Genomic DNA, 25,395 nt, shown 5'->3' with positions numbered 1-25,395 from the left:
TCTTGGCTGCCAAGGAAATGCATCTCGCAGACCGACTTGTGTATCATGACAGGTTTACAGATTCTCAAGATAGAAGCGGTGAAAAAAAGGATTTTACTAACATGGGACTCGAGTGTCCCTTTGAACTTGAGTTGGTAAAAAGCCGGCAGAATCTGAATCAGTTTCCTTGTGTACTATACAGTATAAACCTGGAGAAATAGCGCAGAGAGCTGCAGCAGTGTATAAACAGCAGAGAGGCTATGGCACATGTTTATACCAGTGTTCCCTCTTTTTCCTGTAGGTGGTCCTCATTTGTTCTCAGCCTGTGTATTTGTCCTCCTACAGAAACGCATAACACAATTGTTTTTAAGTAACAAGAAACATTCTGCTGCCTCTAAAGTTTGGGCACATTTTTAACTGTTTCCCAAAGGATCTGCCAATCAAAATCTGAAAAGTAATGAAATCCCAGAGGACACGGTGAGGAAGTTGTAAGAGTAGTTATAGTCGTGGCATCAAGGCAACACTTCTTACATAAAAAAACACATTACATAACACAACTGCTTACACATTGTTGTCAAAATTCCACCTGAAGGGCTTTCTTTATAGTATCAGCTAGATCATAACACTTTTAACTCCTGTGTCAGTCATTTCAAGGCACTGTGACTGACGTGCTGTTTTGACTCGTGGCAAACAGACAAAAAAGATGCAACACCCACTCGCAGCGTGTGTTGTAGTGTGCATCAAATATATTGTTATCACTGCTGGATAGAACTTGATAGGGATATCACTTGAGCTTAATGTTTGGCAACTCAGAGCCACTGTCAGAATGATTTCATTTTCACTTCACTGTACAGCAGAGCAGCCCAGTATGGAGTCAATATCCATGCTTCTCACTTGATCTACTCCATTTAGAGGCAGTTAGCAATCATATACCTGTCCGTCTCAATTTTTATCTCACCTTATTCTAATTCTGCATCGCATTGCTGCCCCTCTAACTCTCTTTCTTGCTGTTTCCCCCTGTTTTCAGTACAATTTCTTCAATGTATCCCCTCCTTTTTCAACACCACTCGCTCTTCTCATTACTGCCTGTTATACTAGCCTGGTGAATCAGACTCATGCCTCTCAGTCTCCCGCCGAGCCCACTCCCGCTGCTCCACCTCCTATAATCACCCATGATGAGCAGCCTTCCAGCACTAACCTATCCCTCAAATCACAATGGACCCCTCTTCCCCTCCCATTAGCTTCTGCTGAATGGATTAGCTCCTCCACTGTGCTTTCTCTTCAGGCAGGCTTCTTGTCAGAGCCAGGCTCTATTCTGTTAGGCTAATGGAAACTGGGCTTGTTTTCCCTCTCCTCTCCCATCATCTAAACATATACAGTTTAATCAGACGGTGAGTCAGAGCCAGCGCTGGCGAGTTAAGAGGTTGTTGTGTTGAAGAACTGGCTTTCAGACTTGCAAAAGAGGCCGGTCTGGCTAAAAGTATTGTGTTGTGTCTGTTGGAGGGAGAGAGAATGTGTAAATTCCAAGTGATTGCCTTTTCTTCTTGTGACCTCCACAAAAGCGTTTTGATTGCCCTCCATAGTTTGGGAGCAGCGATTGCTCACCAAATAGAGGCAATAAAAGCATGTGCACAGAAGCAAATTAAATAAATGAATCAAATGAACCGTCTTTCAGAGCATTGTCCGAGGGTAATGTTTACTGAGGAAGCTGTAAATGCATTTTCTTTTTTTGTTTTTGGCCTTATAATGCTATGAGCACATCAAAATAAGTAAAACCTCAACATTATTATGAGTGACTTCACTAATAATTTGCTAAGTCTTCATGGTCATTCCTAATCCAGGTTTAGTGTACTTAATGATTTACTCAGCGAGGACGTTTCTGAGGTGTAATATAGCATGTAAGTAGCCCAACATATCCACTTAAGGTAATGGTTGTCATATGTGTATCCTTCTGAGGGCGAGCGAGGCTGGAAGTGTTTGTCTGCCGAGGAGGGAATGGTGCGACTCCCACAGGAATGTCGACTCAGCTGGTCCCACACCCTTCAGAGTCCCACAGTACCGTTCAGGGTTACGAGAAGTGAGGAAAGCAGAGACTCCAGAGGGGGGAAACATAATTCAAACCCACATCCAATAAAATATACACTGCAAAATAATCACTCGCATGCTACTTACTGTGTTTCATCAAGAGTAATGCCAGAGGTTTGCAAATCATGATGAAAATAACAATACAAGCACTGGGTGTTTTAATTCTAGTTTAACAAGTTGCAGTCGAACTGCTACAAGATGTATGAGTAATAAAAGCATGAATATTCCACATTAACTCACAAACTGGTTTATGCTATCAAGGCTAATATTGTTAATCAGGCGATACTGTGATTTTTTATGTTCTACACAATAATAGTAATAAAAGTGGTGGTGGCAGTAGCAGACTCTGGTTCGACACCGCTAAAGATGTCAAACCAGACAACAAATACAAATACAACAAATACAGAATATTAAAAATTACATTTAAAAGAAAACATTGCATTTTGTGAAACCCTTGCAATCATTTGTTGTTCCTGTTGCTTGGGTTTAAGGTAGTTTTGTGTTTCTAAAGTTCAATTTTTTGCTTCCTGTCAGGATAAACACACTATATTCCGTTTAAAACATGTTTGGGCCACAGGGCTCAGCACTATATTTTGACCAGCTTTGGTTGCCAAAACTACATATATGTCTGCCATTTATAGTTACCTTATATTTTGAGTAAGTAAGCTGCTGTGCTGTTATACATGAGATTAATCATGAAAATGTGACATTAAAGAATAACATCTTTATCTTTTTCATCGTTTTAATTTTATCTTTATAGAATTTTAATGACATATTTTATTCTATTTTTTCTATTTTAAGTACACGGTCGCCCATAAAGTTGGAATAATTTTGTTTTCAGGCACAATCACTCTGACTTTAGAAACACATTACCACCTTAAACCCAAGCAACAGGAACAACAAATGTTTTGCAAAGGATCACAAACTGCAATGTTTTCTTTTCAATTTAATTTTCAATATTCTGGGTTTCTTTCAACCTTTACTGGTGTCAAACCAGAGTCTGTTAATGTAACCTAACCCTAACCGTCAGTTTCTCGTATATAAAATACGGTTAGCAATATTTAAATATCACTCATGCAACATAAGAATGTATTTATTTTGAGGTTGCACATTTTCCTGCTTGCTGTGCTTATTTTTTTAGCAGTATGTTAAAAAGGTGGTTGCCACAATGCCAAGAATTGGTTGCCAATTTCTCAAAATGGACCATATTATGAACACCACCACCAGTAAAGTGGCTGCTAAGCATTATGGTCATTCTAACCCACCAAATGGCATACCACAATAGTGCACACTAAGCAGTTAAGCCAGTTCCCAGTGAATACTTGCACACTCTGTAGGCCCTTTAAATGTAGAATTCAAATGTAATGAATTGGATTTGGCTGTAGTGAATATATATATCACTGTATATAATGTGTAGAAGAAAGTGTGCCTGCTTCTCCTCCTCACCTGTCACACTGCAGCTAAATCTTTTATCTGTTCGAGAAAGTTTGAACTATAGAATCCATCTCTACATTGTAGTTCTGACATCAGAGCAATAGTAGTATAACTCTTACAGCTTCAAAGACACATCCACCCCCCCACCCCCCACCCCCCCTTGAGACATAGTTCTGCAACCTCGTTTCCTTTCCTTTCCTCACCTTTCCTTTCCATCTTAAGAAAAACAAACTGTTTGTCCTTGGATCAAATTCCATAAAGCTTTATTCCCCTCTAGTCATTCCCTCTTTTAATTTCATACCAGACTTTTACAGAAATTGCTTTCAATTCAACACTCACGCTTTCAGCTTTTATAATACATTGAAATTTGCGCAGTTATGGCATATTCCCCTAAAGACATGCACACTCACAGGTTGAATCGGGACAAGGGATTTCATTGAATTTGTTATTTTAAGGTTCATTTTTCCAAATAAAAAATGAACCTGAAAATGACTATAGGTATTTTTTGGGGCCTCCGGGTGCAGCCTGATCATGTATTCTGTAATAAGAACATGATCTAGTTTCTCCTGCAGGAGATGTGGAACAGTTAGCTCAACAGTGAAATGTCTCTATTTAAGTATAATGTCTTTTCATGTACTGAACAAAAAGAAAGCAAGGGATAAACTTGGTAAATTGAACCTTTATTCTGATCAGGTTTTAGGGGTTTTTCTCTCTATTGCATGTAGTGAAACCTAAACTATTGTGAGAATGTTCTGTCCTCACTATATCCATTCATACACATACTTCAATCTCCCCAGACATTGAAGAACAGTTATTTACAATGATAGATGTGGGTACTGTAGCCTATTACATTTCCACAACCATTGTACCCAAGAGTATTTGAGTTATTATGTGCCGTCTGCCTCGACTTCAGATGTACAAATTCTGCCATACAATCTGTGTCACTTCATATCAGAAGATGCTTTCAGTCGGCAGCATGCTCACATCCAAACCTTGAATTCAAACCCGATGTGCTATTGTCGAGCTATCTAATATAATAAATCTCATTTTTATGTTTGCACACAATGTCAATAGGAGTCCATTACTGTATTAATAGTGTTCTGTGAAGAAGAATTGCCATATCCTTTTCATAGATTGAATCGCTGAACTGGGGTCATTTCTGGGTTTGTTTCCATGGACACATTTAGGTGTAGGTAGAGGAGGAAACTGAAGAAATGTATTGGTATCAAAAACTTAGAGATAAGATCAAAGGAAACACAGACTCACTACACTTAGGTTTAAGTTGCAGCCTTTGAAGTTTTACTTGCAGTACGCATTTCACACACTCTTTTAAATGCACAATATTTATATTTTTTTTACAAGGTCTCTCAATTGAAACAAGAACAAAAGAAGAAATTTCAATATGCTTCAGCAGTGGCCTGTAGCACCTGCAGTCAGCATGTCCCGGTAAGGGTTTATCCTTCCCGAGATTTTTACCACCTCTGCGAAACAAATGGACCCGGTGATAGAAACCTGTAGAAAACACAAAATCTCACATAAGAAGTCAGTGTTTTTCAAACAATGTTTGGTGGATTAAGGAAGTCTCAGAGGGGCTCCCAGCCAATTGTTGCTAATGTTTGTTCAGCTTAAGATCCAAATGTTCAGGAGATTTCTCCCGGGAGCCGAATTATACATTGAGGTCCCCCCCTGTGCAGAACAAATAGACCAGGTGGAAAAAACCCCATTAAAAACACTGAATATAGCAGTTATGTTAAAAATTTGTGTTTTTCTGATACAGTTTGGTGGACAGCTGCCGCTAATGTTTGCTCAGCTTGTCTTTCCAATAGCTCCAGGCGTTTGTTGACTAAAATCCTTTATCTGGTCAAATATATAGCTAAAAGCATCTATATAAAAATAGAAATGTGGCTAAAATCTAGATAAAAATTTCTGACAGCTTCTGGCAGACAACTAAAACATTAACAAAGGGGATATGTCACCATTGACGCGCTATAGCAGCTACATGACACAGACTGTTACCTTGATTAAAATCACAGATTTACAGGGTTGGAAATTCATTGTAAATATTTGGGATCTTGGGAGAAGATAATAGTTTTTAGACATTTTAATGCAGAAAAGTTGCATATTATACCTTTAAGATGATATTTATTGCTTTGTTCAACCGTTGAGGTCTGAACTGGGCTTTATGGTTCACTATAACCTCTCAGTTTATAGCTTAGATGTCATTTTTAACCAGATTTGTCTCCCTCGTCAGTAATGCTTGCCTTTGTTAGCAGCACCAGCTGGATTTAATGGTGGTCCACTTGCAGTTCATGCGTGCTTCTGTATGTAGAATTGTTGTATAGGAAAAAACATGTAATTTTAGAGCACTCTGTGGAGGATGTGGTTACTGCTTTAGCTTGAACGTGTCGGTAAAAAGGCTAAAGAGTGTGTTTGCCAGGAATAATACGAAAGCTGTAGACATGCTATCAGTGGAGTTCGAAGGTTTGATTGTAGATTTGATGCTTCATTGACTACAAAGTTCCCAAATAGTATGGTAACTCCCCATTAAGTCCACCTCTCTCTCTCTCTCTCTCTCTCTCTCTCTCTCTCCCCCCTCTGTTGTTGTGTATGACGCCCACTGCTGCTGCCTCAGTCTGTGCAGCAGATTATGATATATGTCTAATGGGCTTTGGGTTCCAGTGTAGCATGACACCTTCAGTAATCCTGCCCTGTCAGCTCCGCTATCCCTGCCCTGCACCACTCCATCAGGCCTCTCACACCACAAAAATATTGGTTTTTCATTGGAGGGCGAGTGATCCCCTTCTCCCTATCTTCCTTCAATCTACTTCAGGCAAGTTTATCAGTGTGCTGACGGAGAAAGGAAGATAAAAAAGGCACAAATCGTAGTTATGCTTCCAACATTTAAACACACAGTGGTGTGTATTACTTTTGCACAGTGGAAATAATTATTATTGATGGGTTTCTCTGACTATTCTTTTGATAATTTATTGTGATACCAATACTATAATGGATTTACTCAGCATTTTATATCAAACATGGCTCTAAAAAATGGCCTCACATCTATTTTTCAGTGAGAAAGAAGTAAATATTGATGCCCAACATGCTTCTGTCTGTCCACTGTAGACTTGAGGAAGACGTTTGACCAAGAGCCTCTCGGGAAGGAAGTGTCACTGGAACAGGAAGTGTTGCTCCAATGTCGCCCACCTGAAGGCATCCCAGCTGCTGAGGTAAGGCTGAAAAAGATTTCACTGAAACTATAATAGGATAATTAGGGTTTTTGTTTGAAAAGATAAGTTTTAATATGCACATGTTTACAATAGAAACGTAGGCAGTGGTGATTATCTAGACTAAGCCGGGCCAAAAGTTCTCGCCTCAAATCCAATAAACCGGCTGCTCTGAAAAGAGCTTTATGTGAAGAGCTTCACTGACTTTTTTTAGGGTTGGTTTCTGCTGAATTGTTGTGATCATTTCTGGTGTAATTTTAAAATAGAAAGTATATAATGGTGAGCTAAAATGTTCCAGATAATTGTATATTTAGAATATGCATTTATCAGCATGTATTATATTTTTTGGTAATGCCCGTCATTGGTTCTGTTCTTTCATGACACATGAAAAGGTGAAAACTGTGTTGATAGCAGAATTTTCCTCAGTTTTGAACTCTGCTCATTTCAGAAGTTGTAATGAAATGACACTGAATAAATCTGACACAGTCCAGCGCACAGATAAGGACATTTTTTCCAACACTGCCTGGGCTATTTAGGCTGTTTGGATATTTCCTGAACACTGGCCAGTCACTGCAATTTGGTCCGAGGAGAGAAAATTGTAATTATCTGCTGTAGGGGAAAAAAAGAATGTAACCAGTTGTGTCCCTGTGTTACCTTAGTTCAGCCAGCATCGCTTGCCTGCTCTACTTCCTCCCTGCCCTACAGTAGAACACTGTTAGAGCTGCATTTGAAAAGGCTCAGTTGAGATTGCAGGAACATAAATAGAGGATGAAAGCCTGGTTTGATAGGTGGGGGGGCTTTGGTGTTTTTATTTTTTTATTTTTTTGAGTTGGGGGTGTTGGGACTGAACTCTGTAAAGGCTTGTGATTGACCTGGAAAAGCCGAGTTAAGTGAGTGGAACTGCACAGCATTTATCCCTGCTGAAAGTGCTGACAGGCTAAATGGACGAAAGTTTGGGACTGGCACTCCGCAGACTCTCCTCATACAATCCAGGCTTCAGTCTGATAGCGTGGCTCTAACAGCCATACAGTATTGGTGATTTTGCCGCCTGTCTGAGGTCTCTCTGTCAATCCTGGATCGGCTCAATGCAGCGATTAAAGACTCAGCTGGAGTCCAATCATGACACATCTATGCTTTCTGAGATATGGAGTTGCTGTAAATAGGAGGCATGTCAACGTTAATAGCATTTTCAGCAGTCTGGGTAAAGGCATGCATTTGTGTGTGATCAAGTAGACTCAGTGCTGTCTTCATGTTACCCATCACCAAAGTAGCCATCTATTCAAAGAATGAGAGGAGGAGGAGAGTGTAATTAAAGGCAAAGGCCGGAACTGCCGAAGTGCAGTTGTAAAAGGTATGTATATAACCTACAGATATATACTGCTGAAAATCAATATCGGTATCAATTCTATATTAGAATATTTAACCCACTTTCATTTTTAGACAGCCCTGTTTAAGTTGATGTCGGGGGAACTGAAGTCGTCCTCTCTGCATTTGACAAAGCCACCAGACTCCATTGAAAAATTTGTTTGTTTGTGTGTTTTGTGTGACTTTGGTGCTCTAAAGGTCTAGTTTTGATTCACAAAGTCACACAATAACCTCTGTGTCAGTTCTCCTGCCTGCTTCTCCAAACTGGGGACATGTTGACCACCATCTGCTGTAGGAAATACACTGACTAATACCTCATAAAACCCTTTACTTTAATAAATCCAAACTATCCCTTTAAATAACGTTTTACACTAGGAGGTCAAAATGTAGGAAATGATGGATGGCATTTGTGGCTATTTGCCTCTTTTTCAAGAAAAAACACAAACGGATCGTTAAAATTATCCCTGGTTGCATCACTTTCTGTGTTATGACTAAGAACAGTGAGTGTTTCTCTGATGATCAAGTTGATTTTTTTGTGTGTACAGAGGCACTTTTTACATTTATTTAATTACGCACACTTACCTCGTGGCTACAAAGAAAAAAAAACAGTTCCGTTCCACAAGTTGTTTTTTCCTTCTTTTTTTTTCTGAACTCAAACACAGCTGCCTCAGTGGGAAAAAGGACAAAACTGAATGCTGCTTTTTCATCTGTGTTTGTCAGGCTTCTTCTCCCACAAGCCAGCCAGAGAAAAAGCCTTGGAAAAAAGCAGATGGGCTAAGTCTGTGGTTACATATGAATCTGCAGAAATCTGTAGCAGCCGTTGGGAAGGAAAGATCTGTCATATTTCACCAACTCTAAGACAAAAAATAATATAGAGGGGATGAGAGAGGCTGAAGGCAGAGGGAGAGGAGCTGTTGAGGTTTGTCGGGGTTGGATCCAGTGGGTTGTTGTCAGGCCTCCAGTGGGCTGTCAGCTCGCTCTGTGGTTCCTTTACAGGCCTTTGCCTAGCGAGGGAGAGGCTGGCAGGATGGCAGGCTGTGGCTGAGCCATAAAACCCATGCTCTTACAGCACTTTTGTTAAATCATGTGGACTGTATGTGATGGACATTGTGCTGTGTGGCAGGCTTCCAAATTTCATGAAAAACACAAGCAGGACACACACACACACACACACATACACACACACACACAGTGCTGACTTTGCATGGACTGTCACATCCCCGCCTTTCCACATGGATGTTCACATGTCAGAGTACCAGCGAGGACATTAACACGTCTGCATGCACAGGCAGGCACACAAGATAACATGCTGCCAGCGACTCAACAGAGCACTGACAGTCTATTCATCTATTCTATAGAGTGAACAGTGTGACTGTGGCCAACCAGCTGGCAGGAAAAGATTCACCGCTGATGAACTGGAGAAGAACTCAGACTTTTGTGCTTCGTCTTTTTACCCTGTAATAAAAGGCTTTTATATATATCATGTAGGTTCATATTCATCATATTCCATATACGTATCATATATGTTGCTGTTGTTGATGCTTACTAAAATTAGGTTTGTTGTGGAACTCGACAAATTTTGATGATTTGAAAAAAAAGTCATAGTATAGTATGCCATAAAAAATTCACAATTTATTTCATTAAAAAAAACATGTTTTTGGTTAAAAAAAAAAAAAGGCATAGTATAGTATGCCGTTTAAAGTATGTCATAAAAAATGTCATAGTATCATATGCCACATAGAAATGTAATTAAAACAAAGTGATCATATAGTTTGGTTAGTTTAGTTTAGTTTAAAAAAAAAGGTATAAAAAAACAATTATCGTAAAAAAAATAGTATAGTAAAATATGCCATAAAAAAAAATCAGAATAAATGTCACAAAAAAAGTCATAATATAGTATGCCATTAGAAATTTTCAATAAAAATGTATTTGTCAAAAAGCCAAAGTATAGCATGTCGTATTCACATTTTTATCATATAGTATGTCTTAAAAAATCGATAAAAATTCTGGTATAGTATTCCATTAAAAATGGTAAAAAATAATTTTGAAAAGGAAAAGTAGTATAGTATGGCAAAAAAATAAAATAAAAAAATGATCATTAAAAAGTCATAGTATGCCATAAGGAATTATCATTTCTCAAAATATGTTGAAAAAAGGTAGAGTATGCCGCATATACATTTTTATCATATAGTATGTCATAAAAAATCCATTCAAAAAGTCATAAACGTAGTCATTAAATTGTTATGGTATGTCATAAAAATACAAAAAAATATATAATGTTGTATGCCATTAAAATGTTGTACTGAATTATGTCACACACCCAAAAAAATGTATAGTATAGTATGCCATAAGTATAAAGTAAGAATATTGTTCAAGCTAACATTATAGTAGCTGAATGGTCACAAGCACTGACACTTTGACACTTTGAGGTTGTTTTTGCTTCAGTTTAAAGGTATTTTATTGAGATCAGCTAAAATGCCGCTATTTTGCAGCTGTAACTCCTCAACTTACACAAATACATCCTCAGAGCTACAGAGCCCACGTTCTGCAGAATCAAAGTAAGTCAATCACAATTAGTTTTGATCTCAGATTACAAAGTGGAACTGCGCTATTTGATGTTATCCAGTGTCAGTCTTGTGTTCCCTCTTTGTCTTCCAGCTTTTCAGATGATTTACATTATAGGTTTTCACGATGGTTTACCACAGTAATGACGTTCTGTGATTCTATTTTAAGTGGTTTTGAGTCTTTGTTGGCTTTCTGCAGCTGCTGTTGCCCCGAAAACTAAACATTATGCTGAATAATCAGGATTGCGCCTGTGATGATGCAGCAACTTTTCATAACAGAAGATATGAAACAGTTCCCACCAGACATCCCAGAGGTTTTCATATGAGGAGTTGAGTCTGAGGTATCCTGGCCCTTATTTCTGACAGGTTATTCACACTTGATACATTGATTTTCTGGCGTGCAGATAGTCCCAGAGTTGTGGAATACACACACATACACACACAAAGAAAACAAGCAGCCGGCATTTATTTTGGCTCTCCTTGCGACCATCACCAATGGAACTTTGGCCTCTGAGGAGTGAAATACTGCGAGTGAGGTTTCTTAAATAGCACAAGGATTCAGTCATCTGAATGTCTTGTATGGTCTGAATACATTAGACACTCACCAGGCTCCCTAAAAGTCATTGTTATATGTTTCCATTGCCATGAATATTTCATATATACTTAATCAAGAGCAGAAGGAAAAAGTAACTGTTGAGACTATTCTAGGAAGAAAGGGAGAGGGAGTGTTTTGGCAGGAGAGGCTTGGTTTCTGTGTTACGTGGGCTTACTTGCTGAGTGCGGCCCATAGATAGAGTAATAAAGGTAAAGATGGGGATGGGAGACTTTCCATCAGCTCAACACTGATCCTTCTCTTTAAATACCTCCATGAAGCTCTTTCATCAACTTCTTAAGGACCTCGACTGAAGCAACAGTGGCCCCTTTTCATACTCGAGAACATGTGGCAGGCTCATAAAATTGACTTAAATCTCCTTTTGTGAAAGAATGCAGCTGTATTGTTCCTTTTCTTTTTTCTTCTCCCATGCCCCTCCGTCTCCATCCCCACTTCATAGCACTTGTCACAGCCCCAAGAGAAAGACAAGAGTTCAGAGGTGATGCAGCACCGCGAGCTGCTGAGCCTGTTTCCATGGAAGCCGGTTTTTAATTCAGGCATCTCCTCAGTCAGCCGGGGTCCTGCCGTGTTATCATGGGTAACGAGTCATTGATGCTCTGCAGGGAAGAGGCCCTGCTGCCATGATTAAGTCCATTGGCTTTACTGAGAAGAAAGCCTGGAAACACAAAGATCTTTACTTCACACTCCCTCATCCAGAGAAGAGAGAGGACTAAGTCGGATGAATTTAGACAGCCGGGACGGCAGCCAGAGCCAAATTCAAGGGCTTCACATGTAGGTCTATGAACCCATTGGGACAGTAGATTCTGCCTAAATTATGCTTTCTCACTTTTTCTCATTGATTAAATGTGCAGATAATGACTCAAAATTGAGTGTTATGTTGTTAAATCTAATCTGGCTCGGATATCTTGACTGTGGCACTTCATGGAGATTCAGTATCCACCTTTTCCACACATCAGACCATGTAAATGTCAGTGATTACTGTTGATTTTAGGTCCAGTTGCACTTAATAGGCGTAGAGAAGGCACAGCACAAACGGCGGCCCGTCAGGTCACCTTGTCAAAAAATAGCAGAGTGCTTCCTCCCAGTCAAAATGCTGTATAGTGTAGTTATGAGGGGGGCCCACAATGTCAAGAGTAACAACACTTCAGTGCCCAGTGAAACAGGAAGTGAGTTTTCATTAAGGTTACCCATGGGAGAGAAAGTGTCAGGAGGCCAGACCAAATCCCTCTGGCAACAAACCAAAGATTGGCCTTCAGGCACTCAGCTGTCAATCACTGCAGTTTCCCTGCGCAAAGGCTGTGATTTACTCTAATAGCCCAACGATTGTGAGCTCTGCTGTCCTCTGTAAGTCTCTGCCCTTTCTACTGTTACCTACAATGGGTCAGGCCTTACCAAACATTAACGTTTCCTACTTTGGACCGGAGGGACTTCTCTATGCATATATTCCATCAGACCACCTATGAGAAAGAAAAGAAAATATTATTCATGATAGGACAGGGACAGGAAGCACAGCTTGGGGCTCTAAAGGGATGCAAAGATGTAAACTGATACATAAAAACAAAACCAAGAAACTACCACATGGAATATACCAATTTATGAAATCCCTGTAGCCCCTATAATATAATAATCTCCTGCAAATGTAATAATGCTTCAAAATGCAAGAAAATTTGCACTTAACTTCATCGAAAAATGTAATAAAACTCAATAATGTCATACTTTGACCAATAATGCAATAAAATGTCTTGGTTGATTTTGTTTTTAAACATAATGTAAGACCTTTTAGGGGAGTTTTTTGTTTGTTTGAATATAAGCTGATAACATATGAATTTTGACATATAGTGTAATGTAAAAAAAGTATGCATTTTTTCTCTGAAACCTGCAAGATGCAAAATGTATAATACAGTTAGTGTTATATTATATCTTACTGAATACACTAACATATGACACTGATTTCATTCACAATTGGAAATATACCACAGATCACAAGTGGTATGTTGTTATCAACTATGATTAAGTTTGGAATCTATCATTATTATAATCAAATCTGTTTTAATTATTAAATCGCCAGTTTGGGAAAGAAAAAGAAAAACATCTGGAAGGTATGACATTATCTCAAAAAATGTTAGTGTCAAATGTCAGTCACAACATTTTATTACTACAGTATTGGGCAAGTTATTGCACTATTTGGTTTTATTACATTTTTTGATCAGGTTAAGTTGAAAAATATTACATTATTGGGTGCTACAATCCCCCTTGCCATTCTTTGTGCTTTGGTGTTCTGGTTTACCTGCCACCACAGCTTTCTCCCAAACCCTCAAGGTATTTACAGCTTATTTGTGTACAGTTCCCAAAAGGGGATGAAATAATAAAAAATCAAATTTCTCTATGCAACCTCGGATTGTAATAAAGGTGAATTGCTGGATGCTAGTAGGTATTTTCATTTACCAAGGGAATGAGATGTAAATGAGAGCGTTCTGATTTTGTGGTTTCTTTATAACTTTGAAATTATTTTTTAGCTATTTGCACTGAAGTTGTGAATCAGTTCCAGCATTTTTATCCTTACTTCTACTGTATACTGAGGGAGTTCTGACCTCTATCAGTGCACAAAAAGCTTCTCATTGGTGGAGTTATCAACAGAGCTTTTCTAAAGGCCAGAGGAGGGTGGAGGAGACCAAGGACTGCATTCTCAGTGTATCACACAGTTCTTAAGCTTGCAAAGCTGCAGCCTTAGTAATGGTTTATACTAGTTTATTATTTGATATTTCACATAAAATGCCATGTGTGTACCATGCCTCTCTGCAGCCAAGTTGTCCACCCACACTTGAATGTATCAAAATAATTTGGCTTAAAAACTAAATGTACAGTATAATGGCAGATATCCCATAGTCACAGATTCACCATCTAAATCAAGTGTTTTGTGGACCACGGATGATGAATATACCACATTTAAAATAAATCTGTTTTCAATGCCTCCCTAACAAACAGACGAAAAGAGACTGGTGAAAACACAAACTCCCCCCAACTTTATGTCACTTTGCACTGTAGGCGGTGAGTGATTCTCGGAATCATATTTTAAGAGGCATATGAACTGTGCAAGAGAAAATAGAGAGTTGTGTTGCAGCACTGAAGTGTCTGGCTGTCCTTGGAGCTGGTTTAAGAAATGGCTGTTCTCCTTCAGCAGACTGTGGAGAGCTTTAGGCAGGACCGAGCTGGAGGAGGTCATTACTCCTGGCTCCGGTCTCAGTGATCCGTCTTCCGTACGGACACCTGAACCACTCGTACTCCACCTCTGTTACCTAACCTCACCCTCACTGCTTCGCCCAAACCCCATCTAATTCCAGCTCCCCCACATACACCCTCATAAACACACTTATAGATATACAAGCAAGTAATGAAGCCACACACACACACACACACACACACAACATTTTTCCCATCACATCTTAAGATATCGCACCTTAGTGCATCTCTGCTCCTTAATATTTATACAGCACTCATTTCCATTCTTGTCATGCAGGCAGATGCAGAGCATATGGCTTGTTGTCTCGTAGTGAATGATTGAATAATCAGTTTGTAACCTTTTGTGGCTCATTCTCCAGGTGTGTCATTCAAGCCTGCGGCGGATATATGCTGTGAAAAAAGGGAAATGAATAAATTACATTGGATAGATAGTTAGACTTCATGTGGAGGAGCAGGAGAGCTCATAATGACTTCTCTGTAGAGGAGTCTTGCACATTTCTGTGGAACATTTTTTTTTCTCCCCATTCTTCCTTTTCACACCCCTCTCCACCCCCACACTCTGCTGTACGTTCTATTTCTGACACAACAGCGATGAGTAATGAATGGTTTTGCCTTGCACTGGTTCTTAACAAGTGAGTGGATTGTATACAGTGTGTTCTGTATATTGGGCTAATTAGTGTTGTGCTGGCACACCCTGGCAGAGCAAAGAAACATCCCACTCTGTGGTTACAGGCTGGTCTGCAGCCAGTTATGTTTGCTAGTGGGAGAAGAAGTGACAGTGGAAGGACACTGAAGCTGACTGCATCTTTAATTCAGTGCCTAGATGAGAACGTAGAAAACCATGGTGGGTCCCTCAAAAGACCTGAAGGCTAAATGTGTATTTCTACTGCTCCAGCATCCTGTTTCAACATGAATTACCCCCACAATAAAGACCACATCTAGTAGTCTTAGGCAGTATCATATTACCAGATTTTCTATATACCAGAGTTTCTGTAAGTTCTTGGTGAGATATTACTTTTTTGTAACAAGTGTAGCATACAAGCTAGCTAACTAGCAGAACAGCTGACACGTTAGCTGCCTTGCTTATTCGGTCATTCTTTTAAATAAAGTTGGTCACAGGAAATGAGTCGAACAAAGTTGTCAGTCATCTGGCAATAGCAATGTGCTTTTCTACGCTGTGACAAATGTTACACATTTAGTAGCAGGCTAGTTAGCTAGCTAGCTTGCTAATTTCATCAGGCTTTTCATGCTACACTGACACAAGGCTCTGGTTGCTGCCAGCCTGGACACTGCAGTGACAAAGAGCTGGTTGAAGTATCTACAACCAGAAAAATTAGTTTAAGTAGGCTAATGGCATATTAGATTCATAGAATTGTAGGCTAGACAATGTCATACTAGCTACAGTGACTTCTATTATCAGCAGTTCAGCTTTTACGTTTTTTGTTTTAACACAAATACCGTCATATACAGTATTACCCAGTGAAATATCATGGCATGACAATGTCTGTGAAAAAATAGATAAGCCAACTGTAAAGCACCTCCTTTGACAAATCTCTTTTTCTAACCTGTCTTTATTATTTTTCTCAATAACATCTGATACATCCTAGTCTGTGAATTTTCCGGAGCTCAAGAGATGATAAAGCTGTCTCTCTCAGTCGGATCTCTTTCTTCTTTGTTTACCTCTCACTTTAGTCTTTCCCTACCCACTGAAACAGAGAATTCACCTCTTCAAGACAAAGTCACCTCTTTTTAACCTTTTTCCTGTCTGTATTCTGTCTCGCCCCTCCTTGCTTCTCAGTGATGATGTATCATATATATTTTGGCACACTAGTGACCATCCTGCTGCTGCACGTACACCTGCTGTCCTTCTCACTCATCTATCTCTCCTCCCCATCTTGTCTTTCTCTCTGTCTGTCTTCCCTCTCAAGGTTTAAGTTTCTGTCTTACTGTCTGTCTCTCTCTGTCTGTCACTTGGCTGTCTCCGACCAGACAGGAAGACTCTCTCTCTTTATGACAGCTGACATGTGGCAATTTCCCTTCGTTAATGACAAGAAATGTGCCAATTACCTCTCCGGATGTTTCACTGCCAATCAGACGCTAACGAGCTGCGAGGGTATGTGTGTGTTTGCACGTGTGTGCAAGTTTGTGTATCTCTGTGTGCATGTTTGAGTCTGTTGGCATGAGAAAAAGTTGGACAAATGCTATATGAGATGAAATCTTCTCTGCTGATTTTATTCATTTGAAATCTTTCCACAAGTGTGGTGTAGAGAACGGCTTACCTTTTCATCTCCGGTTTTATTAATGAGTCCTAATTATAGTCGCTACAGAATAAATGATGGGTGAACTGTTGCTCACTTTTGCTCTCTCATACACACGTTCCCACTTCTGACATGAGTTTCTACCACTTTCTGTCCCTCGTCACTCCGTCTCCCTCCCACCCCTCCATCTGCGCTGAAAAGCTCTTTTGTTCAATTTTTAATTACCTTCTCATATAAAAGTGCTCTTGACATCTGAACGCAGCACGTTTGTAGAGGCTGCCTCTGTGATTGGTGCAAAATTGGATAACCACCTCTTTGTATCAGCTGTCAATCTCTATAGGAAGAATAGACCTTTTACTTACTAATGCCCTGTGCTCTGCACACACTGATGGGAGCTCTAAATAACACAATATTTATGGTGTCAACAAAAGCTATCATTTCTCTTGTTTGCATCATCTTTATTTGTTTGATTGGACTTGTGTTCCCTCACTTTTCATCATGACACAGAAAACAAAACACACAAAAAATGACGGATCGGATCACTGTTCAATCTTTGTTCTCTAAACACAGGGGTCCTCCTCTCTCAATGTGCAATAATAATACATTTTACTCAGTAAAATTTAGTATTAAAGATGAATTGTGATACTATAATACAAATGGACAAACATCTACATAAACCTTATGCAATTAATACATTGATGCATTTATTATAACAAGGTATCCTTAGTAAATAATTAGGAAAACATATGCACCACAGCTTATATGATAGCTTATGAAATTTGACTGTTGTATTAACGTTGTAAAACAGCTGAGCTGCACAATCATAGTTTTAAACACATAGGTTAAAAAACCTATTTCCATATAAAACTTCTAGACACAGTTACGTAGGTTATGTATCTACGTGTGGACATTTATAGGTTTAACTTACATATGCAAATTCAAATAACGTTGACTTTTGGTTTCACAGGTGGCTGTTTCCATCACCCCTCCTGTCTGCTTGAATGGACTTTGTTGTTCTTTATAGTTCCTATTTTCCTCCTTTTCTCCCATCATAATTACTACTGCCAATAGAGTTAGCCACCTAACAAGAAAAGGTGCATATGGGTCGTAATAACCTGCTGGCTAACGATTACATGGGTTATCAACACATTTTAGTACTTTTTGAAGGTAAAACTATGAAAAGCGAGTGAGTACAGCCTGGCTATAATCACTTGTAATGTATAATGGTGTAGTGTTGCTGTAATAGTGGATCATTGCATTCCTTATACTATAGCAATGACCATTTTAAGACTAAGATATTGCACATGCGTTTTATTCTTATGTATAATGTATATGTATAATGTATATTACAAAGGATCTTGACAAGAGAAACATTTTCAGTGTTTAAACCTCAGGCACAAAAATGTCACCAGAAGCTACAGTTTAATGAGTTAATTCTGAATTCTGTTGCTCCAATCCTGAAAGTCATGGCAGATGTCTAACTGCCACCTCAACAGACGTCAAGGCAGGTTTATTACAATAAAATCCAAACAAAAGCTGACTTAATAGCACAATACTGAAATGTCTCATTATATACATCTATCATATATGGACAGGCTTTGCTATAAATTCCTGCAGTAACCATTAAAACATGCTCTGTGTTGTTAAACTAATATTGAGGCATTATTTGCAACATCATTTTTACTGAATGAATTTAGTTCACAAAGACTGACACTTAAGAACACAATGAAACATATTATCATAGATTACATATTGTATTTCTTGGGTTTCATTTTTCAAGCTTGTGTGACAATAGCTCTTTGGGTGTAGAATAAGTCTTTACAATTTTTAAATGTATTATTATTATTAATAACGCTGCTTTTATTAAGCCTCTTGGTTTGAATTAAATTTAACTTAAATAAACTGCTGATGTAAAGACATGTTTTTCTTTCTGTGTGGCAAGAGTTTCACATAATGCTGTAGCATCACGTTGAGAAATGTAGATGGTGTCTGAAAACAGTCCCTGAATGAATGACAGATGCAATGCATACATCGCAACTTATGTCATGCAGCACTTTATTGCACTGCGCTTGTATGAGGGAAAGGTTTAATTTCAGCCAGTAGACGGTTTGTGAGGGAATCTTATCCGTCCTGGCTCCACAAGATTGATTCAACTAATACATGTTTATGGAGCAAAACACTTTTAGGCACCAAATCAGCAGAGAATATACTGTACATCACACTTACAGGGGTTTACTGTAAAGCTCTGCTGATATTAGGTTTGCATCCAGTGTTTGCTTAGTTTGTCATGGGGTGAGGTGTTTTATGAGCTGCACAATGTAAGTGTTATATGCATTGATTTTAAAGGGGGCTTGGTTTGAAAAGTTTAAAGGTCCCCTATAGTAATAAGTGAGAATTTAATGTTTTTTTTTTAATTAAAAAGCAGGTCTAGGTGTTTTATAAATATTGTGAAAGTATCAAAATGCTCAATCCATCCAGAATGCACACAGCCTGTATTCAGATACTGTACCTTTAAATGAGCTTTCAGGACTTCTGTAAGGTTGTGATTTCAAAACTATACTTTATATCGGTAAAAATGCTGCTGCACTGCTGTGACAGTCATTCCCTGGCTGCAATGATGGTGCACAGACACCAAGAGTGCAGATGAAGAAGCAGTGATCAATCAGAGCAGATTGGGCTTTTTCATGAGGGGAGCTTAGAGAGACAGGCGCTAGAGAAAAGGGGGCTAAAGAGGGTGAAAAAATATGAAAAAAATAGTTTTTTTTAGCATTGACGCATGTAAAACATGTTCTAGCAGAAACCAAAATACAAGTATGAACCTGAAAATGAGCATTGCGGGTCCCCTTTCAGTGTGAAAAAATTATGTAGTTTAGAAAATATTTTCTTCTCAGCCTCTCCAATGTGTTCCCACTGGATAAGAGAGCATGCAGCTGAGGTGTGACGCTGATGGCGTCTTTGATATCTGTCATACTGAGCAAGCACAGATCCTAGTGAAGCTGATGATGCATGCAACTCAGTGCATGTCATAATCTGCATGACACATCTTCTCTTTTGAGAAAGTTCTAACAATGCTGGTCTAACAACAACGCCCAATGTGTTGTATATCTCTGCACAACTACATTCAGTTTCTGTGTTGTTTTCTTAAAGAAATCTAACAACAACAGTGAGCCTGCACTTCGTTTGGTCTCGGCAGGCCTTATATCAGGTTATTGTCCCACTTTTTTTTTCTTTTGAGATACTTTATCTCTCATGAGAAAGACCCCTTTTTATAAACATCCTACTTATCTTTGCCTGTACAGCTCCTTAGAGTCTTATCTCTTATCAGCCCCTGCTCCTCATGGGATATCACAATACACAGGAAGTTAGCTATTTGCCAGGCCTCCCCATCACTGGACAGCTCCTTTGAAGAAAACCAGAGAACCAGCAAATATTTTTGCATCAAAGTGACTGCAGAGTGTTAGAGGGCACGTGTTATTCTTTTCAAAACCATCGAAACCTTTACACCTCCTGAAGAGAGAAAGGATCTTGGTGATTTACAGCCAAATAAAGGCTCTAAATGGTCCCCTGTTCTGTGATAGTGCCAGGCATTCAATATCAGCATCATTTAGAGAAATGAAACTCATAAGGAAAGGTCAGAGGGACTCTCGGCTTCTGGAATTATAGAGAGTTTTCTTTTCTCTACTGTCTGAAAATGCTGCTGTTACTGTAGTGCTTTGTTCTAGTGGGAGAATGAAAAGAGCATGATAGCTATTGACTTTTTGTAGCAGGACCTCAGAGACGTAAACAATTGTGCTCTAATCCTGGCACTCTCTGCTATTTGAGAGGTTAGGCGGAGACAAGAAAAACTATAGCTGTTTAAACACTTTACTGTGATTTTTCCACAATTTAATGAGGTCAACCTGTCTTCTATCTTCTCAAGGCTTCTGTTAAAAAGAATTTTTCTATCTTTGAGCTGTCTGTCTTTTCTCCTTTTTTATGCTGTGCTCCTTTTTTCTTTCCAGGTGGAGTGGTTAAAGAACGAGGAAGTTATTGATCCAGCGGATGACAGAAACTTCTACATCACCATCGACCACAACCTGATCATCAAACAGGCCCGCCTCTCTGACACTGCCAACTACACCTGTGTCGCTAAGAACATCGTGGCTAAGAGACGCAGCACCACCGCCACAGTTATCGTCTATGGTAAACAACTATCTTAAAGGGACGGTTAATCCCGAAATAAAACAAATTTATTCCTACTCTTACCTGTAGTGCTGTTGATCAAGCTGCAGACCAAAATAATCTGTATTGATAATTAGCACTACAGGTAAAAGGAAAAAGGAGTATTTTGATATATACAACACATTCAATGTATATCTAACAGTAGTGTCACATCTCCTGACCAGCAAACAATCTTCCTCCTTACTGGCCACATTAGGGATCAGTAAAGGCAGATACTTGTGCAGAGCAAAAGTGTTGAATTCCTACAAGTCAACTCACCTCAAAATAAAACAAATTTCAAAGTCACTCCGCATAAAGCAAATCCGTTTCTCTCCTGCGGCATGTAACATTCCCTCATTTTGTTCCTGCCGGAAGGTGTGCAAGGAATGTAAGATTAGTAATTTTCTGAACTGTAAGCGAGGTGCTGATGTGGCTGAGCCATACTTAAAGAGACCCCTGCTGTGGTTTCACACAGACTCACCCACTGTTTCCCTAACATCAGCTTACATGACTGTTATTGCACAGCACGGCTGTGAAGTCGAAACTTCAACGCCTGCTGGAGGCCTTGCATATCCAGACTGAATGAAAAGGTACAGCATGTACGTGTATGGATACACACACACAAGACAAAAGTGAACAGATGCTTGAAACGGATGCTTACACCAGGGTTAAGTTTCAAATCTATAATCTCCTCATCGCTTTACATCGTCTCATGAACATTGAGAACAATGTGGCTAGTGGGGATCAATGTTAGGGTGATGTAGAAACACAAATTGCAAATCCAAGAGAGACGATTTCAGGGACATGGGTCGCTGTCTGTGCAAGGCTCTCTTGTCACTTATGCTGTCTGTTAGAGGAGGACGGAGTGTCGAAAACTGCTCGGTTGTCAGCTCATCATTGACAGTAGTACAAAAAGCCAATGCATCTGTTAGTGCTGTTCTTGCTTTTTTAAACTAAAATGAAATGCTTGCACCTTTTTTGCACAATTGTCCTGTATGTGAAAGTCCACATACTCCCTAAGCAGAAACTAAAGGCCTTGAAAAGTGAAGCCAATAAGAAAGTACCTTAAATTATTTCTACTGGCCAGCAGGGGGTGACTCCATTGGTTTCAAAAGAGGTCCAGTTGGATGAAAGTAAAATGACCCTACTTCTCTTGATTTATTACCTTGGTAAACATTGTCCTCATGAGTTTATGATCAATCGCTACTAGTTTCAAGTCTTCTCTAATACAGCATAATGTGTACTTTGTAAATTATGGTCGTATTGAGAGTAAAATAGACGATACAGCAGGGCATGCTTTAGGGCGTGTACCTTGTGATTGACAAGTCGCTACCATTGCGGTGTCCTCGGGTTCTCAGTCAGATCTAACCCTCTCATCCAAATGTGGCCAGTTATGGCTCCAAAAACCAAGATGGTGACAGCTAAAATACCAAACTCAAGGCTTCAGAACAGTAGTCCACAAACCAATGGGTGATGTCACTGTGGCTGCGTCCACTTCTTTTATACAGTCTATGATTCACCCCCATAAAGCAGTATAGGATAAGAGGTTGTGTCTGACACTAGTGATGAAAAAGTGAGAAGGACAGGCAATCTGTTTTTAGCCCCGTGGTTTCCAACCCGCTGCGAGGACACTGGAAACAGGAGCACAAGCTGGCAACAAAAGAGGAAAAGAGGGAGAGACGAGATAGATCCGTAATCCATGGAGGAAAGAAAGCAGACAGTAAAGAAATGTGGGGCTTTGGCAGTCTTCCCCTAGAGTCCAATATTTTGGGCTTCACTCATAAGCATGTCACATTTTAAAGTCGGGGACTCCAAGGGGCCCAGTTCCACCATCTCAAATGCCACAGACTTGTTCTCAGCCACAAGCCCTGGTGTCACTCCACACTGGATTTAGTCGCTGACAGAGATGGATGAGAGCGGGAAGAGAGGCATTAGGAGGAATCAGTGAATGGAAAATGCAGCAATCTGACCAGAATTTACTGTCTGGCTGCATTGCAAAGTAACAGCCTGAGATTCAGGGTCAAAAGCACAAAAACGCTCTATATACATTTTACAATGGGCAATGTATCGAGAAGTCCAACACTCAGAGACTACAGGGAATGATGAATTGATGAATTGGCCAAACTGAAGACAAACCAAATAATATCTTAAAAATAAAAATCTCTAAAAATTGTGAGAATTGCCTCTTATTTTGTCTTTCTTTTTTTAAGGAAAACAAAAAATAAATAAATACATCACTAATAGTAAAATAATATTAATGAATTCAGAAAAAATACAAATAAAATGTAATAAGATGATACAAAAGTAAATGTAATAAAAACAAATAGGATAAATACATTTCAATTAAATACAACTCTATACCATATCCCTTTATTTTCAAAAGGCAGACTTTTCACACAAATTTCTAATAAAAATAAATAAATTCCGAAAGGGAACTAAATAAATATGTGTTGTTTTATGTATATCTTATTGATGTTGTGTGTTGTTTCATAAAGCATTTTTTAACTTTTGAAAGTTCAATATAAATCTAAGGATGAGGTGAGCCAACAAACAGTCTGATTGTTGTTGTAACATGTGTTGTTCTAGTGAATGGTGGCTGGTCGACGTGGACAGAGTGGTCAGTGTGCAACAGCCGCTGTGGGCGCGGTTACCAGAAACGCACACGCAGCTGTACTAACCCAGCTCCACTCAACGGCGGCGCCATCTGTGAAGGGCAAGGCATCCAGAAGCTGGCGTGCAATCCTCTCTGCCCAGGTATGGCATCAAATTACAATACACCCACTTAGCAGTGGGTGGAAAGGGTATAGGTGCACAAAAACGAAAGACATAAAATATGATACAACTCTGTGTTTGCATATTTCGCTCTGTTTGTGCCTCCACCCTTACGTGTGTGTGTGTGTCTCTCTCCCACATATCTCTCGCTGTCTCAATCACATATCCACTCACCCACTCATGCACTCGTTTGTGTTCATCTTCTCATTTGCCATGTCGTTCACTCTGCCCCCGTCTGTCCTGTGTGTTGTGTGGTAGTGGATGGCCTGTGGACAGAGTGGAGTAAGTGGTCCACCTGTGGGACAGAGTGCACCCACTGGAGGAGGAGAGAATGCAACGCTCCGGCACCCAAAAACGGGGGGAAGGACTGTGAGGGCATGGTGCTCCAGTCCAAGAACTGCACCGATGGGATGTGCATGCAGAGTGAGTACCCGACTAATCCTCTGCTACTCTCTCTGACCTGCCAACCAAAGAAATGTTTTCACCCTTTGACCATGAGTTTCACTCTGCTCTTTCATCAACACGCTGTGTTTCACATCCCAACATAACACTCTCACCCCGTCTTTCACTCACTCTGTTTCGCTTCACTCATACATAAACAATAAGACATGCTAAAACTCCCTTCGCTCTGTTTTCTGCACTCAATCTTTTTATTTGCACATTCAAATGCTGTTGGATAAAAGTGACACAAAGGCAGGAACTATGGCACATCTTTTCTCTCTGCTGCAAATATAAGTATATGTTAAAAAAAGACATGGCCACATGGGGAAGCGCTCTAAGTAATTATCCTTGTCACAGGCCAAGCATTTAGGAGTTATATTTAAAATAATAATAAGTGATTATATTGTAATTACATAAGGGGGGGGGGGGGGGTCACATCTACCAGGCTACTTTGATTACCACCTTAATTTAAAAACTCTGGATTCCTTAGGTCCAATGAGAGGAAACACGAAGCCACAAAGTGGCACAAGTAGACTCACTCCTTTTCCTGCAATAACATGTGTTGGGAAGTATCCTACATATAATCGTACAATTTCAAAGTACACAAAAGGCTCCAGGATGCACCAACATTTCTTCCCCATAAATCACCAATCCACTAGGTTTTTATTGTTTTGTTGCTAACAAAAAAGGCCAAAGCCAGATATTTTTCTGCAGGCATCAAATTGTTTTCTGCTTCTCTTTCTTCCAGCAAGTTAAAAACAACCACACAGTTTAGTTGGTTGGACAACAATCCTGCTTCTTATTCTTCCTTATAATGCATTCACAGATTGGAGTCATGCTGCAGTTGCTGTGATACACATGTGTGTTTACTGCAGTGTTATGAAGCTACAGGGTATATGATACTTCATCTACACAAACAGTGTTTGCCTTCATTTCTGTTGACGAGAAGGAAATAGCTGAAAAGGCTGCACGGTAACTGAGTTAAACTCTGTGTCTAGCTTAATAAAAATCCTCTCCAATAAACATCTTTGAAGGTGTTAGACCCACACACTGTCACAGATGCCTCCATCATGTGTATAACCTACTACAGATGGTGATTGTGACACTAATAACATAACAGAGGCTCGGCTGCTGGATGTCTAGAATTTGATACAGCTGGCCGTCCCTGTGTGCCGCTGATGTGAGATTTTGCTGCACCGTAGGGTTGTAAACTGCTACCT

General features: G+C 39.5%; 1 protein-coding gene across 1 annotated transcript in view; it reads left to right on the top strand.

Annotated features, from left to right (window-relative positions):
• The window catches only part of unc5cb (unc-5 netrin receptor Cb), a 131,226-nt gene that overhangs the window by 80,660 nt on the left and 25,171 nt on the right, over positions 1-25,395 (top strand). The window contains exons 4-7 of the mRNA XM_059357462.1: positions 6,622-6,725; positions 20,764-20,944; positions 23,549-23,716; positions 23,993-24,157. Coding sequence (XP_059213445.1) covers positions 6,622-6,725; positions 20,764-20,944; positions 23,549-23,716; positions 23,993-24,157 — 618 coding nt within the window. The remainder of the gene's footprint in view (positions 1-6,621; positions 6,726-20,763; positions 20,945-23,548; positions 23,717-23,992; positions 24,158-25,395) is intronic.

This window comes from Centropristis striata, chromosome 19 (genome assembly GCF_030273125.1).
Source record: "Centropristis striata isolate RG_2023a ecotype Rhode Island chromosome 19, C.striata_1.0, whole genome shotgun sequence".
In the NCBI taxonomy this organism is placed as follows: Eukaryota; Metazoa; Chordata; class Actinopteri; order Perciformes; family Serranidae; genus Centropristis; species Centropristis striata.
The sequence above is the reverse complement of the archived record's forward strand: the minus strand, read 5'-3'. Positions and strand labels throughout refer to the sequence as shown.